This window comes from Phaseolus vulgaris, chromosome 8 (genome assembly GCF_000499845.2).
Source record: "Phaseolus vulgaris cultivar G19833 chromosome 8, P. vulgaris v2.0, whole genome shotgun sequence".
Lineage (NCBI taxonomy): Eukaryota > Viridiplantae > Streptophyta > Magnoliopsida > Fabales > Fabaceae > Phaseolus > Phaseolus vulgaris.
In genome coordinates, this window is record NC_023752.2 from 55,244,453 (window position 1) to 55,262,431 (window position 17,979).

Consider the following 17,979-nt stretch of genomic DNA (forward strand, 5'->3'; position numbering starts at 1 on the left):
AATATTTTTTCTATTAAAGTTGTATTTACCAAATATAATTTTAGTAAAAAAATTATATGAAGTCAAATTGTGTATATAAAACACAATTTCTTTGTTCAAAAAAATTCTCAAAGATAAAGTCGTGGATCATGATTTTTTTTTTTTTTACTAATTCTACCTTTAAGATAATAATATTTTGATTTTACTAATTCTAGCTCCTTTTTAAGTTTATGTGTGGTTTTTTAAGTTTATGCGTGGTTGTGGTTTGGGAGAGTACACGTGGGAATTTGAGGAAATGAATGTATGAATATTTAGGAACATGTTTGTATTTTGATTTTGTAAAAAAAAATTATTGAAGTTGGTAAACTATACAATGATTGTGACAAATATTTTAATATTTTTAAAAGGTGTAAAATGTAAATTTATAAATTTATCTTTATATTTAATAATATTTAAATAATAATATGAGATTTTTTTTAATTAATTAAAATATTGTAAATTATTTTTGGTACTGAATAAGTTATTTTGATAACTTTAAATAATAATTATTATTATTATCTACATATATACAAATTTATTTACCGTTATATTTATTTATACATTTTGAAAGTTTTTTTTATCCTTTGAATTATATTGTATGTAAATGCATAACCATATAGATATTTTAGAGGACATTTTATAATAAAAATGTTATATGTAGAGTGAATTGCACAACAAATTTATTTATAAAGAAAAAAATATATATAAAATAAAATATATGAAATATTAAACAAGGCTTCAATCTTTGCATCTGAGGAGGAGGAAAGAAAAATCAATACTCACACGAATATATTTTCTCCCTTTCTTATACACCCTTTTGATCCAAACCATTTACATTCAACACTCCTTGAAGCATACAAAGTCTAAAATTGACATTTTTGTTGTGCATAATACATGAATTAAGTTTGAACAAACACACCCTTTGTATTTTTTTAAAAAACATTAATACACTAGTTTCCTTATAAAAAAAATACATAAATTTGTCCATTATTTTTAAAAAATTATTGTTTTCTTTTTTAGTACCTTCTTAAGTTTTCAAAGCTTACACATATCTAATGGTGAAAAAACTATAAAATATAAGTGTAATAATTTAAGAAAATATCATGATTTTCTGGATAATTTACTCAATAAGTATTCATTTATTTTTATTGAGATGTTAATTAATATAATAATGAAAATCCTGTGAATGAAATTAAAACAAGAGGAATGATATATAACTTGCTCTACTATATAATCTTTAATTGATGATATTAAAAAATGAACCTTTTTTATTTTATATAAAAATTGAATTTTTAAGCAAAGAAAAAGGTTGTATTCTGAAGCAAGATTGTCAATATATATTTTTTCTTAAAACAATGAATTAATGCGATTGTGTTGGACTAGAGTTGCAAGTTGAAATGCATGAACTAGTTTATATTTAACATTTTAACCTTATATTAAAGCTCTAATATAAATATTTTTACCGCATAGTTAATATAAATCATCCTTAGTAATAAACAATATCCCTAGCTATGCTGCTGGCTCTAGAATCAAATTTTGCTGAATCCAATCAGATGCCCCAAATTTAAGTCAAGTTTTGGTTCTACCCTCTTTACGATTCCCCACATAACATGTACGGCAAAGACACAAATCTGTACTTTATAGATACAACTTACTTTTACTTTGTTGTTATTAACGTATTCAAAATAGTTATATGCTGAAAACCTGCATCATAGAACAATTTTCATAATCATAAACTGGTATTTTTTCCTGAAAATAACATGAAAATTCTACAAGTGCAGAGCATTAGGCATGCAGAAGGATGAGAGGCTTGGTAATTTCGTTACCTCACAAAGAAACCATTCGTTCTCATCGAAAGTTTGGTCAAATATCTTGTCCTACTAATGTGGCAATCCTTGAGGGACAATGATTAGGGGAATTGGCTTAGGTTTTACCAAAGCTGAGCCATTAAGGCCAATAATGAATAATAATTAACTTTTAAGGGGTTACTTAGGATACTGGATAAGAACAAGAAATGCTATCTTAAGATATTATCACTTTGGACACAAGCTGTCTCCAACACCTAGTCCTTTATTAAGTTGCTGCTAGTCTTGGCCCCTTAGGACTTACTGTGCTATACAACAACACTTATTCTGCAATAAAAATTACAAAAGGTGGAGTTCCCCTATAAGGGTAGGGCTATGGAAGGGCAAAGTGTAGTAGTGATCCATGATGCATCTAGAGAAATCAATGGCAGAATTTTGGAATGGTCTCTAAGAAGCTTGTCACTTGTGCCAGGAGATATGCTCACACTGATTGTAGTCATGCATCAAGTTATGACTCCTAGTGAGTAATCATTCCACAGATTGCAGGGTGCTTCTTATGATATTGTTTTATTCACCCCTTAAAGTAGTTTTTGGAAGAAAGAAAATGGAAAATCAAAGACAGTAATTTATAAATGTTGTGTTGAGTAATCTGACTATCTTTTCCAAAGCATGTTAATCGTTTTTATTGATTCTCTTTGCATCAATTTTTTGGTAGTGGGGTACAAAAGCAGTGTGGATAGCAGGTTAATGTTTGGAGCAAACCAGAAGATGGTAGAGGAACAAGCTGCCAGAAAGAAGGAAGAGTATATGAAGAATAAAAACATTGCTCAAACTTTTCAGCTATACAAATCAGAAAAGGTCATATAATTTATAAACACTAGTAAACAACATCTTTCTCTATTTTGTTTTCCTTCTGAATTTCACCAGGTTTTGTGACCATTAGCTTCTTCTAAATTCAAAACATGACCAATATTCCTTTTAACACTATTCAATAAACAGAACAAATGACAAAGATCATTCTATGATTTCATCTGTTCTTTTAGTACTCATCTATACACATGATTATGTTGAGACGAGATTATCAAGAGTTAACTAGAGAACAAAACTATAAACCCACTAGCTTTTAATCTTGTTAACTTTGCACACCATATTTTCAGGTTGGATTTAAGATAGAAATGGCTATAGGATCATCATTAAAGGCTGTTGCACTCAAATCAGCCCTGAAGTTAAAGGCAACTTGGCTTATACTAGACAGGTAAGATGAATTTAAATTAACTATCAGAATTATCCAATTCTCATGAGCTATATGTGAAATTATACATTGATTATCTGTTATCAAATCCATTAAAGCATAATTTCTGCAAATCATACCTTCCTACCAAATGAACACATAGATTTGAGCATCACTTAGAAATTAATCACCCTTTACAAGTTCAAGTATTCTGTTTCTAACAACAAAATCACAACATAATTCTGATATATAGTTTGTATAATCTAATCTTTCTTTAGTGAATCATCTTACTACAACCTGGTCACAGGAAGATGAAGAATGAAGAGGAGTTTTTCCTTCAGAAGCTTTCGTGTGGTATATTAAGAGTAAGGCGTTTCAATAAAATTATACGTTTAAGAGGACCACTACACCTCCCCCATGAATCACGCCCCAGCACTAGCAGCACCCATGAAACATACACTGACAGCATACCACTACCAGACATTTCAGCAGACCATCTTCTTTACCTCTTCAGCACTGAGACTTCTCCCAACAGTAAATACTCCAACACTTCAAGATTTCATCTCGTTGCATTAATTGTGATCCTTATCAGCTTCTACACATTTCATTTCTGCAATTCACATGAGGGTTAACATTAGCAAATGTTTTCCTAGCAACTAACAAAGTTATTATAGTTTACATATTCTAACTATCTGTGCAGGTACAGTAACAGATTATTCAATGAACCACAAACAACAACAGGAACAAAAGAGCCACCATGATGAAGTATGGAACTCAACTCCTGATCAACTGAGCACAGAAAAAAAGAACAGTAAGCAAATGGTTAATCAAACACAAGGAGGCCAACACCGGAAGGATGGAGAACAAAATGCAAGCAGAAACCATGGTAATAAGGAGAAGGACCTAGAATCTGAACACAAGTTAAAAGAAGAAAATTACAACATAACTTGTGGTGGTAGCAACAAGGAAAACTCATACACCATGTATCAGAAAGAAGAAAGTTGGCAACCTCTTGGTGGAGCTAAAAACTTCTTTCTTGGAAGCTCTGAAGAGTACACAGTGAGTGAACAATATTTTAGTCTGAGTAATTTTCATGTAAGAAACTAGTTTCAAATTTATGCCTATAATATGCATCATACATTTGTGTCAACGTATCTTATTCTTCTCTAGTGACCTCTAAAATGTGATTGTTAGATTAACCAATTTGTAACGAATTTGTATCTGTCATAGTATGATTTCCTCATATTATGGAATTGTTTTTAAATATATAATCCTCCTATTATTACTACCAATATACATCTGTAATAAAGAATAGTTACTAGCAAGGTACATGACTAATGCAGAGAATAATTACAAGCAAGATATTTTTGAACTATGATTATATCTTCCTTAGTCAATCCTTATATTTTTTTAATCAATTTTATTTATTTATTTTAATTTTTTAATTTTTATAAAACTTGTTTTAACCTTTTTAATAGTAGGTCTTATAATATTTTTAAAAAAGAAAAAATATTTAACTAATTCAGAAATAATATAATTTCACATTATATTTGAAAAATATTGATACATTTTTAGTTGTTACATAATTTTTATTAGTATTCTTCTTCAATACCTTTACTTATATAATTTTTTACCCTATCATTAGAAATGTCTTCAATGATCAAACAAAACACAATTTGTGTAAGCCTTTTCAAAAAAGGAAATAAAAAAACACTTTCTATAAATTATAATCAATATATATTAAAATTCATTTAAAAAACTAATTAATACAGACTCGTACAAATTAACTTTTATATACATTAATTTTAGTTTAATTATAAAAAAAATTCATATTCAATTTCTTCAAAGTACTTGTCTAATGACAAAATTTTGTTGGGATAAGGGCACATGTCTTAGAATGACACATGGAGAAGTAAGAGATAAGTCTTTCTCAAGTAGCATTTAAATCAAATAGGCCCTTTATTTGGCACAAATGGAAAAACATGTCAATAATTTTAGTTTTTTACATTATTTTTGTCATTGCATATGGCAAATTTATTATTTACCAAAAAAATATAATTAGTATAGATGAGATATGAGATTGAAATAAGAAGTGAAAAATAAAGTAACCAGTGGTTTATTAAAGTGGTAATATTCCATAACTTCTAATAAACTACTTATTTATAGATCTTTATATATATATATATATATTCACTAGTGAGTCTTTGCTGATAAAAAAATAATTAATGAGTAATAAACTTAATTTTTTTTGTATTTATTATTAGTTTGAAAATGTTTTTTATTAATAAAATATTTAATTAAGGCTGTTTTCATAAACATGTAGAAGAAAACTATAATGTCAAAACCCAATTTTGGTTTAGCAACCATTGCGAAAGGTCTAAAAAATAATAACATGAACACATGTTTAAAATCACTATAAAAATATTACAATCAAGGTTTATTTAATTTATATATTATAAATTATATATTGGCCCCTTGAATTTCTTTTTCATCACTTAAAAAAATCTCAATAGACTCTACTACCTTATATGACCCATCTAAATTTGTTTAATTGGTCCGTCTCATTTCATGAAAAAAAAGGGTAGCTATTTCTTTCTGCACCCTCTCAAAGTTCTTCCCGCACCCCCATTAAATAAATAAAATATTAAAAATGCGCTATCTAATTTCATCTCATTCTAAAAGACTCTTTCGAAAATTCATTTAAGAAAAAAATATTCTAGAAAACACATTCCGAAATGTATTATACATTTTGAAAATTTTATTCTCGAAATTTTTTCCAAAAACTACTTTCCAAAAATTTCAAAATATATTTATAAATTTTTAAAAGAAAGATCCAAGAAAATCCCAAAAATAATAATTCAGAAGTCATTTAAAAAAAAAGTAAAATCGTCTTTCCATTGTGCAGGAAGAACTTTGATGGATGAAAAAGAAACATCCCAAATTACTTGCCGATCAAAAAAAAAAAAGGGCAATATTACAACTTAATATTAATCACTATAAAAACTAACTAATTTAACATAAATTAATTAAATATAACTATTCTATATTTCTATAAGAGAAATAAAAATAAAATGTTGATGCTTAGTTCGAATAATATTGCCTACATGAAGTGATGATAAACAAAAATAAAAGAAAAGAATGAAACAACTTGAAACAAAATAATAAGAACATATATTTAAACTAAACTAATAAAAAATATGTAGAAGAAAAATATGTAATCACACAAGAAAATAAAATCTATAAAATTTACATAAATAGGTGGTTTTTGATAAAATAAAATATGTGAAAGAAGAATACATGTATAAGCATATAAAATAAAATTTGTAAAAGAAGACTAATTTTCAACGTGGCAAAAAGGACAGATAATGCTGTATAAAGTATCCTTAATTGGATCACTACCATCTTTCTCTACTCAAATAAAGTCACTTAAAATATCTTATTTTCATGTTTTCTCTCTTCAGAATAATTTTCTCTATTTCCCGCATTTAACTCTTCTTGCATGTTTGAGTAATTCTCTGGTTTTTGAGAAACCTTTGGTGGATAAAATATGGACTCCAAATATCCATTGCTGCGTGGAGAACGTGGTCTATAGTGCTGGTTAGTCTCAGCCTCAGGAACCTGCCTCACTACCACCATTGACTCATCAAATGGTAATGCATCACGTGGTGATGGCAATGGAGGCATCTCTGATATCGAAGAAGGGCCACCTAAATATTCATAGTCACCACCATACATGAAGTCTTCTAAGAACTCATCACTGCATTTATTGATCAGTTATTAAAACTATGTTATTTTGAGATGAAGGAATGAATCTGATGCAAGAAGGTAACAAAGAATTGCAATTCTAGTAAGGAAATATTACAACTTACTACTCTTGAAGTAGCATCTCCTCAGGTACCTCAGACAGTTGCATCATCTCTTGAGGTACCTCGAGTTGCATCATCTCTCCAGGTACCTCAGAGAGTTGCATGTCTATAGGTACCTCAGAAATTGGTGGTACAAAGAGTGGTTGATTTGGAGTGTTGAAATTGTTGAAGACCTCACGTGGTACACAAGATGATGTGCCTACTCCCGAGTCATTGGCACAATGAGTGTAAGTAAGTAGATTAGTTTCTGAGTTGTGAGCATTAAACACATGTTTTATGTCATCTGGGTAGATTCCAGAGCCAACTCGTTTCATTTTCTTGAGTCTATTGTTCCAAAAGTTCTTTATTTCATTATCTGTTCGTCCAGGCAACTAAACCAACACAAGGAAAAAAAAGTATTGATGAAAATAAGTGCATGATCTAGTTGTTTTGATAGAAAAAATGAGAAGTAAAAGAAGAAGATATTGAGACCTCCTGTGCCATTTTAGCCCATTTATTTCCCATCAAAGCATGTAACTCAATCACTTTGCATTGTTCTTCATTGCTGAATGCACCTCTTCTCAAATCTGGTCTTAGATAATTTGTCCACCTGAAACGACAGCTTTTCCCACAACGAGCTAGTCCAGTGTTTTTCTGCACTACGTTCCAATTTCCTGTTCCATGTCTTCTCACATATGCTGCCAATATATCATCTTCTGCTGCTGTCCATGGCCCTTTCTTTAGATTATTTTCATCATTACTTTTATCCTCACCTGATAACGAGGACAAAGTAACTATAAAATAGAGAAATAAAACTTAGTCAGTAATACGTTAATTTTTTGTTTTCATTTTACAACCATTTTAATAATAAAATATTATATTTTCTTAATAAAAATTAATATAAACAAAATTTTAAAATAAAATAATAATACCATGTATCATAATTAATTTATATAAAAAACTAGTGTCAAATATTTTTTTTTATAAATGATTAGAAAAATATTAATTTGAGAACTAAACATAAAAACACATCATAATTATGATTTGATCACTACAATTTTAAAATTATTTGTTCTATTTTTTTTTCTAATTATAACATGATGGGAGTTCTCAACATCAATCCTCCCTTGAATCACTAATATGAGGCTAAAACTTGACCTAATTAGGATATTAGAAAAAACTTTTACTTTTTTATTTTATATTATTCATATCTATATTAATACTATTATAACAATTAAAATATTAAAAAAATACTATTTCAATAATATTATAATTAATATTTTGGGCTATTATTGAATTCGTAATTCTTCATATTATTCTAATTTTATTATAATATTAATTAATACTATTAGTAATAAATAAATAAATGAAAAAAATAAAGAAAAAATATAATTCAACAATTAGTTACCATTGACAACTTCATAATAAAAATGTATCACAATGGATTGTGAGTGTAAAAAAAAAATAATACAAATCAAAACATTGTAAAATAGTTTTGAAGTTCGATACCAAAAATAATATAAGGAGACAAAAGAAACTCAAAAATAGTACGCAATAGAATAAAGTTTGTTTATAAAATTAATCCTTCTACAACCAATTTTTTTTAAAATAAAATATTATAATAAAATAATAATTTATTTAAATAACATATAATTGATTTATAGTAATAATACACAATAAGTACTAATTTGTATCTCCAAATGCAACATTATATTTTATTTACAAAATATATGAAACTATAGTCTAATCAATAAGTTTTGGAATTTTTTAAAAGTTTTGGGTGAAAAAAAAAAGTTTTAGAAAAAGTTTTCATAAATAATTGAAAATAAACTGATTTCAATTATAAAAATATTTTCAAAAATAATTGGAAATAATGAATTGTGACGACATTTTGAAAAATAATTGTGGTGGTTAGTCGGATGACGTATTATTAAAATTTGTTAATAATCGTTATATTAAAACAATATTTTTTCCACGATTTTTTTTATCAACTGTTAGATTAAGAAAACTAACCCAGATAAACACTAATGCAATCTTAGAAAAAAATAAGATATTTGATGTGAAAAAAAACTGATTTTCTCATTAATCCTCTCTTGTGTGTGCATGCACACTGCACACTAGTTCTACAATGTATTCTCATAAAGTAGTTCAACCTATATGATCACTCACACTGGTTTTTGAATACTGTTTGAAATTCTACAGTCTTGAACAATAACAAAACCTGTTCAGTACATTCCAAAACTCACAGCTTCTTAAAGATATCATAGCAACCTTCAAGAACTACTACATTTGCATGGTGGTGCATGATGAAACTTTGAATCAGACTCATGTTTACATGTAACAACAAAAAGAACTAACATAATATTAAGTCTTTATTCTTTATACACTAATCACATAGATATCTTATAAACAGTTTCAACAGGAACATGTGTATAGAACTGACCTAGTTATAAATGAAGAAAGAATAAATGAAGTTAAGAAAGAAAACCTAACCATTAATTACGTACCTCTGAAGAAGGAGGGCAAGGTTACTGCCATCACAATAACAATAATGCAAATCATCTTTATAGATTCGTTTTTACTCTTCAGATTTATTGTGGGAAGAACTGGTGGTAGATGTTACATTTAAAAGACTTCTAAATTTGAAATGTATTTGTTATCAATCAATATTATAATAGCGAGAATAACTGTTTATATCTATAGATATTTTCAATATCAGTATTATAATAAAATAATAAGTTAATATGATAATGAAGTTTAAGTATAATAATACAGAAAGATTTAAAATTTAAAATTTTAAAATAGTTATATTTGAAATGGTGTAACATATAATGTATAGAAACTTTTATATTTTTTTCCAAAAAATTAATGAAAAATATAAAACTAAATTATTGATTTTTTTAATATTTTAAAATAAATAATGATATCATTATGTTTCGTGATTTAATATATTTTTAAAATAAAACTACCTAAATGTATGGAATTGTAGGTTAGTTAGTTTACTAAAAAACTGTAAAGATTTATTGATAAATTTTTCTCAACAGAATATTCAAATTATTGGTTGTTAAGATATGTTATATTATTCAATTTCTTTAAAGGAGGATCTAACTCGTTGTGTATCACATTTTTAGTTTATATAATACAATATTTTTTTAAAAATATAAGTTTAAAAATTATTTTAAAAAATGTATATTAAGTGAGGAAGTTAGAAAATATATTAGGGGGAGAAATTAGTGTCCTGTTTTAATCATCAAATTTTTCATTAAAGTGAAAACAAAAAAAAATTTCATGTTCATTCGTTCATCATAATACTTATTTGTTTGAAAGTGAGATTTAGAGATATTTGGTACTAATAAAATTGTAAGTTTTCTTTTCTAATAAATCATTAAACCTTTTATTTCTACCCAATTTAAAACCCAAACTCACACTTAAATTTTTAATAAATATCAAAGCATATAAACAAAACAAGAAAGTGTAGTATAACTACATTTAAACTAACAAAAAAGGAAGTTATGGAAACATAAGAAATTTTTTTCAATTGTTCACTATCCAAGGTGTGAAAAATTTACTTCTTCGCCAAAATATATTTTTTAGAATATATTTATAAATTATGGAAGGGAATGTCCAATAAGATTCCAAAACTGATATTCTGAAAGTTATTTTAAAAAAAAGAGTAAAATCGTCTTTTCATATATTGATGGGTGCATGAAGAACTTTGATGGGTGCAGAAAAAAACACTCAAACAAATTAACTATTAACTAGTGCAATATTACAACTCAATATTAATCACTGTAAAAACTAACTATTTAAAATAAATTAATCAAATATAACTATTCTATATTTCTATAAGAGAAATAAAAATAAAAATGTTGATGCTTAGTTCGAATAATATTGCCTACATGAAGTGATGATAAACAAAAATAAAATAAAAGAATTAAACAACTTGAAACAAAATAATAAGAACATATATTTAAACTAAACTAATATAAAATACGTAGAAAAATATATAATCATACAAAAGAAAATAAAATCTATAAAATTTACATAAAAGGTGGCTTTTTGTAGTATAAAATATGTAAAAGAAGAATAGATATATAAGTATATAAAATAAAATTTGTTAAAGAAGACTAATTTTTAACGTGGGAAAAAAGGATGGATAATGCTGTATAAAGTATCCTTGATTGGATCACTACCATTTTTTTCCACCCAAATAAAATCACTTCAAATATCTTCATTTTCATGTTTTCTTTGCTAAGAAATTTTTTCTCTATTTTGGGCATTTAACTCCCCTTGCATATTCGAGTAATTCTTTGGTTCTTGAGAAACGTTTGGTGGATAAAATATGGACTCCAAATATCCATTGCTGCGTGGAGAACGTGGCCTATAATGTTGGTTAGTCCCAACCTCATGAACCTGCCTCACTACTACCATTGGCTCATCAAATTGTAATGCATCACATGATGATGGCAATGGAGGCATCTTTGATGATATCGAAGAAGGGCCACCTGAACATTCATAGTTACCACCATTCATGAAATCTTCCAAGAACTCAACACTGCATTTATTGATCAGTTATAAGAACTATGTTATTTTGAGACGAAGGAGTGAATCTGATGCAAGAAGGTAACCAGAAAAATGATACATTGACAATCTTGCTACGATATACAACTCTCTTTCTTTTTCTAAAATTTCAAGTTTTGTATGAAATGACAAAAATATCATTTTTTTATATCATCAATTAAAGATTGTATGGTGAAGCAAGTTGTCAATATAGAGGTAAGAGATTGCAATTCTAGTAAGAAAATATTACAACTTACTACTCTTGAAGTAGGAACTCCTTAGGTATATGGAACAATTGCATCATCTCCTCAGGTACCTCTAGTTGCATCATCTCTTTAGGTACCTCAAACAGTTGCATGTCTACAGGTACCTCAGAAATTGGTGGTACAAGGAGTGGTTGATTTGGAGTGCTGAAATTGTTGAACACCTCACGTGGTACACATGATGATGAGCCTACTCCCGAGTCATTGACATAGTGAGTGTAAGTAGGTAGAGTAGTTTCTGAGTTGTGAGCATTAAACACATGTTTTATATCATCTGGGTAGATTCCTAAGCCATTTCGTTTCCTTTTTTTGAGTCTAGTGTTCCAAAAGTTCTTTATTTCATTATCTGTTCGTCCAGGCAACTAAACCAACACACGAAAAAGTAAGTATTGATGAAAATAAGTGCATGCAGTTGTTATGCCAAAAAATGAGAAGTAAGAGAAGAAGATATTGAGACCTCCTGTGCCATTTTAGCCCATTTATTTCCCATCAAAGCATGTAACTCAATCACTTTGCGTTGTTCTTCGTTGCTGAATGCACCTGTTTTCAAGTCTGGTCTTAGATGATTTGTCCACCTTAAACGACAACTTTTCCCACAACGAGCTAGTCCAGTATTTTTCTGCACTACGTTCCAATTTCCCGATCCATGTCTTCTGACATATGCTGCCAATATATCATCTTCTGCTGTTGTCCATGGCCCCTTCTTTAGATTATTTTTATCACTACTTTTATCCTCACCTGAGAATGAGGACATAATAGTTATAAAGTAGGGATATAAAACTTAGTCAATACTACATGGTAAGATATAAATAAACAATGATACATGGTATTATTATTTTAAAATTTTGTTTATATTAATTTTTATTAAGAAAATATAATATTTTATTATTAAAAGGGTTGTAAAATGGAAACGAGAAAAAAAAACTAGTGTCTGAGAAACCTTTTTTCATATAAATAATTGGTAAATGTTATTTTTTACAAGTACACTTAAAAAATATCACTTTAGAATTGTAATTTAATCGGTGCAATTTCAAAATTATTCATTTCAAAAAAATATTAAGGATGGAGAGTTCTCAACATATAATCCCTCGAATCACTATTATTAGGCTAATCCTTGACCTGTGTTAGGATATTAGAAAAGGCTTTTACTTTTTTATTTTATAATATTCACATCTATAATAATACTATTATAATAAAATGAGAATGCTATAAAAAAACTATTTTAATAATATTATAATTAATTTTTGAGCTATTATTGAATTCGTAATTCTTCATATTATTCCACTTTTATTATTATAATAATAATTAATAGTATTAGTAATAAATAAATTAAAAAAGAACAAAAAAACAAAGAAAAAATATATTTCAACAATTAGGTACCATTGGCAACTAGTGAGAGATTATTTCCATGATAAAAGTGTATCACAATGGATTGTGAGTGAAAAAAAGCAATACAAATTAAAACATTGTAAAATAGTTTTGAAGTTCGATACCAAAAATAATATAAGGAACTCAAACATACATATATAGTAATATATATAATATGTAATAGAATAAAGTTTGTTCATAAATATAATCAGTCTACAATAACTTTTTAAAATAAAATATTATATTATAATAAAATAATAGATTATTTAAGTGTTTAACAACTGATTCATTTATAGTAACAATGCAGTAGTAATTTGTATCTCCAAATACAACATTATATTTTATTTTCAAGATATATGAAACTATAGTCTAATCAATATCAACATTTACATTCCAGAACTCACAGCTTTTTAAAGATATCATAGCAACCTTCAAGAACTGCATTTGCATGGTGGTGCATGATGTGACTTTTATGTTTACACGTAAGAACAGAAAGAACTAGCATAATATTAAGTCTTTATTATTCTTAATAGTAATCACATAAATCTTATTTTATGATCAGTTTCAATAGGAATTTGTATATAAACTGACTTAGTTCCTATAAATGAAGAAAGAATAAATGAAGTTAAGGAAGAAAACCTAACCATTAATTACGTACCTCTGAGGAAGAAGGGCAATGTCGCTGCCATTATAATTGCAATAATGAAGATCGTCTTTATAGATTCGTTTTCACTCTTTCAATCTATTATGTGGAGAACTTCTATTGTGTGGAGAACTCGTAGATGTTGTATTTAAAGGAGTAATATCACTTCTAAATTTGTAATATATATTATCTCTTATCTTATCTTTATCTTTTATTTTTATCTTGTTTAAATTGGTTTTTTTTTTTTTTTTAATTTTTTATCTTTATTTTATTTTGTTTGGTTTTTATCTTATATCTTTTCTGTTTTTATTTTTATTTTTATTGCTGTTGTTTTTATTTTCTATATTTATTTATTTTACATTTATTTTCTTATTTTTAAGCATTAAGTGTAACATTTGCATTAGTTCAGGGTAGATACTTCAATATTATTTGTGTGTCCACTACTAATTAATACTAATTGACTTTGTTTTTTTATAATTATATTCTATATGTTTTACTTGAAATTAACATGATACATCATCAATAATAATAAAAATAAATACTAATTTATGTTTATAGATTCAACTTTTATGTTGTTGGAGGGTTTAATTTTTTATTTTCTTCATTCTTAAAACAAAATCAAACTAAACATTTTTAATTTATTATTATTTTTTTATTTTGTAAAAAATCATTTCTTTTTTCATTAATAACTATTTTAAACATTAAAAATATTTTTTTAATGCATTCAAAATTAAAATTATTAATATTATCTGTGTGTCTACTACTAATTAATACTAATTGACTTTGTTTTTTTATAATTATATCCTATATGTTTCACTTGAAATTAACATGATTACATCATCAATATAGTAATAAAAATAAATACTAATTTATGTTTATAGATTCAACTTTTATGTTGTTATAGGGTTTAATTTTTTATTTTCTTCATTCTTAAAACAAAATTAAACTAAACATTTTTATTTTGAAAAAATCATTTCTTTTTTCATTAATAACTATTTTAAACATTAAAAATATTTTTTTAATGCATTCAAAATTAAATTTATTTATTTTTATTTTTTTTTACTTTTAAAATGGTGTTAGATAGAAAAATAAAAATAAAAAGGTAAAAAAAGTGATAGATAAAAAAATAAAAGTATAAGTAATACTATACGAAAGATTGAGTCGTATAGCTACATTTAAATCAATAAAAAAAGAAGTTAAAAGTCATGGAACATAAGAAAAATATCTAGTTTAAGGAGATTTGAAATGGTGTAGCAAGAAACTTCTATATCTTTTTCAAAAAATTTAATGAAAAATATAAAACTAATTTTTTTTTTTAATATTTTAAAATAAATAATGATATATTATTATGTTTCGTGATTTAATATATATTTAAAATAAAAACTAACTAAATATGTGGAGTTTTGGGTTAGTTAGTTTACTAAAAAAAACTATAAAGATTGATTTATTGATAAAATTTTCTCGAGAGAATATTCAAATTATTGGTGGTTAAGATCTGTTATATTATTCAAATTCTTTAAAGGAGGGATCTAACTCGTTGTGTATACACAATTTTTTAGTTTGAATAATACAATGATTAAAATAAAAATATGTTTAAAATATATTTAAAAAAAAATGTATATTAAGTGAGGAAGTTAGAAAATATATTAGATGGAGAAATTAGTGTCCTGTTTTAATCATCAAATTTTTCATAAAAAAAATATTAATTTTTTTAAGTGAAAACAATCAATTTTTTCATGTTCATTCGTTCATCATATATAACAGTTGTTTGTTTGAAAGTGAGATTCATTTGAGGTATTTGATACTAATAAAATTGTAAGTCTTTTTCTAATAAGTAGTTCATCCTGTGATTGAAACCTGTCATTCAGCAATTACAAGTAAAAAGGGCTAAGACTTGTTTTCTTGGGATTGATTATCGCCCTGATACATGACGTAGAAGGCCATGATATATAAGTAAAAGAAGAATAACATATATATAAAGTATATAAAATAAAATTTGTAAAAGAAGTCTAATTTTTAACTTTGGAAAAAAGGATGGATAATGCTGTATAAAGTATCCTTCATTGCATCACTACCATTTTCCTCTACCCAAATAAAGTCACTTGAAATATCTTCATTTTCATGCTTTATTTGCTCAGAAGGATTTTCTCTATTTCCCGCATTTAAGTCCCCTTGCATGTTGGAGTAATTCTCTGGTTCTTGAGAAACCTTTGGTGGATAAAATATGGACTCCAAATATCCATTGCTGCGTGGAGATTGTGGTATATAGTGTTGGTTAGTCACAGCCTCAGGAACCTGCCTCACTACTACCATTGGCTCATCAAATTGTAAAGCATCAAGTGATGATGGCAATGGAGGCAGCTCTGATATCGAAGAAGGGTCACCTGAATATTCATAGTTACCACCATTCACGAAATCCTCCAAGAACTCATCACTGCATTTATTGATCAATTATTAAAACTATGTTATTTTGAGATGAAGGAGTGAGTCTAATGCAAGAAGGTAACAAAGAGATTGCAATTCTAGTAAAAAAATATTACAACTTACTACTCTTGAAGTAGAATCTCCTCAGGTACCTCGGACATTTGCATCATCTCCTCAGGTACCCTAGACAATTGAATCATCTCTTGAGGTACCTCGAGTTGCATCATCTCTTCGGGTACCTCGAGTTGCATCATCTCTTCGGGTACCTCAGGCAGTTGCATGTCTGCAGGTACCTCAGAAATTGGTGGTACAGAGAGTGGTTGATTTGGAGTGTTGAAATTGTTGAAGACCTCTTGTGGTACACAAGATGATGCGCCTACTTCCGAGTCATTGACACAGTGAGCATTAAACACAGGTTTTATGTTATCTGGGTAGATTCCTAAGCCAATTCGCTTCCTTTTCTTGAGTCTAGTGTTCCAAAAGTTCTTTATTTCATTGTCGGTTCGTCCAGGCAACTAAACCAACACATGAAAGGGTAAGTACTGTTGAAAATAAGTGTATATAGTTGTTTTGATAGAAAATGTGAGAAGTAAAAGAAGAAGAAATTGAGACCTCCTGTGCCATTTTAGCCCATTTATTTCCCATCAAAGCATGTAACTCAACGACTTTGCGTTGTTCTTCATCGGTGAATGCACCCCTTTTCAAATCTGGTCTTAGATGATTTGTCCACCTTAAACGACAACTTTTCCCACAACGAGCTAGTCCAGTGTTTTTATGCACTACGTTCCAATTTCCTGATCCATGTCTCCTCACATATGCTGCCAATATATCATCTTCTGCTGCTGTCCATGGCCCCTTCTTTAGATTATTTTCATCACTACTTCTATCCTCACCTGATAACGACAGAGTAACTATAAAGTAGAGATATAAAACTTAGTCAGTAATAAATTGTAAGATATAAATTAACAATGATATGGTACATGCTATTATTATTTGATACATGGTATTATTATTATAAAATTTTGCTTATATTAATTTTTATTAAGAAAATAGAATATTTTATTATTAAAAGGGTTGTAAAATGGTAAATGAAAGAAAAAAAACTAGTGTGAAATAAACTTTTTTTTCATATAAATATTTAGAAAATGTTATTTTGAAAATTACAAATTGGAAAACATTATTTTATAATTATAATTTGACTGATGTAATTTTAAAATTAATTCATTTAAAAAAATATTTTTCTTTTCAATTATAATATGATGAGAGTTCTCAACGTATCAATTCTTCCTCAAATCACTATTATTCGGCTAATACTTGACCTAATGTGTTAGGATATTAGAAAACCTTTTACTTTTTTATCTTATAATATTCATATTTATAATAACTATCATAATAAAGTCAAAATATTATAAAAAAAACTATTTCAATAATATTACAATTAATATTTTGAGCTATTATTGAACTCGTAATTCTTCATATTATTTCAATTTTATTATAATAATAATTAATATTCTTTAGAAATAAAATAAATAAATGAAAAAACAAAAAAAAACAAAAAAAAAAACAAAAAAAATAAATATATATATATATATATATATATTTCAACAATTAGGTACCATTGACAACTAGTGAGAGACTATTTTCATAATAAAAATGTATCACAATGGATTGTGAGTGGAAAAAAAAATACAAATTAAACTCAAACATACATATATACTAATATATATAGTGCGCAATAGAATAAAGTTTGCTTATAAAATTAATCAGTCTACAACCACTTTTAAAAACAAAATATCATATTATAATAAAACAGTAACTTATT

General features: G+C 26.9%; 1 protein-coding gene across 1 annotated transcript; it reads left to right on the top strand.

Moving 5' to 3' along the window:
* The first annotated feature begins 2,088 nt into the window (after window positions 1–2,088).
* LOC137823821 (uncharacterized) lies at window positions 2,089–4,346 on the top strand. The gene is made up of 5 exons (XM_068629106.1): window positions 2,089–2,343; window positions 2,539–2,681; window positions 2,981–3,078; window positions 3,362–3,588; window positions 3,755–4,346. The coding sequence occupies exons 1-5, from the start codon at window positions 2,199–2,201 to the stop codon at window positions 4,159–4,161; spliced, it is 1,020 nt and encodes a 339-aa protein (XP_068485207.1). The 5' UTR covers window positions 2,089–2,198; the 3' UTR covers window positions 4,162–4,346.
* Window positions 4,347–17,979: the final 13,633 nt, after the last annotated feature.

Coding starts and splice junctions, on each gene's coding strand:
- LOC137823821 (XM_068629106.1), top strand. CDS start 2,199: ATGGAAGGGCAAAGTGTAGTAGTGATCCATGATGCATCTAGAGAAATC. Junction 2,682..2,980: donor AGCTATACAAATCAGAAAAG/GTCATATAATTT, acceptor CCATATTTTCAG/GTTGGATTTAAGATAGAAAT. Junction 3,079..3,361: donor ACTTGGCTTATACTAGACAG/GTAAGATGAATT, acceptor ACCTGGTCACAG/GAAGATGAAGAATGAAGAGG.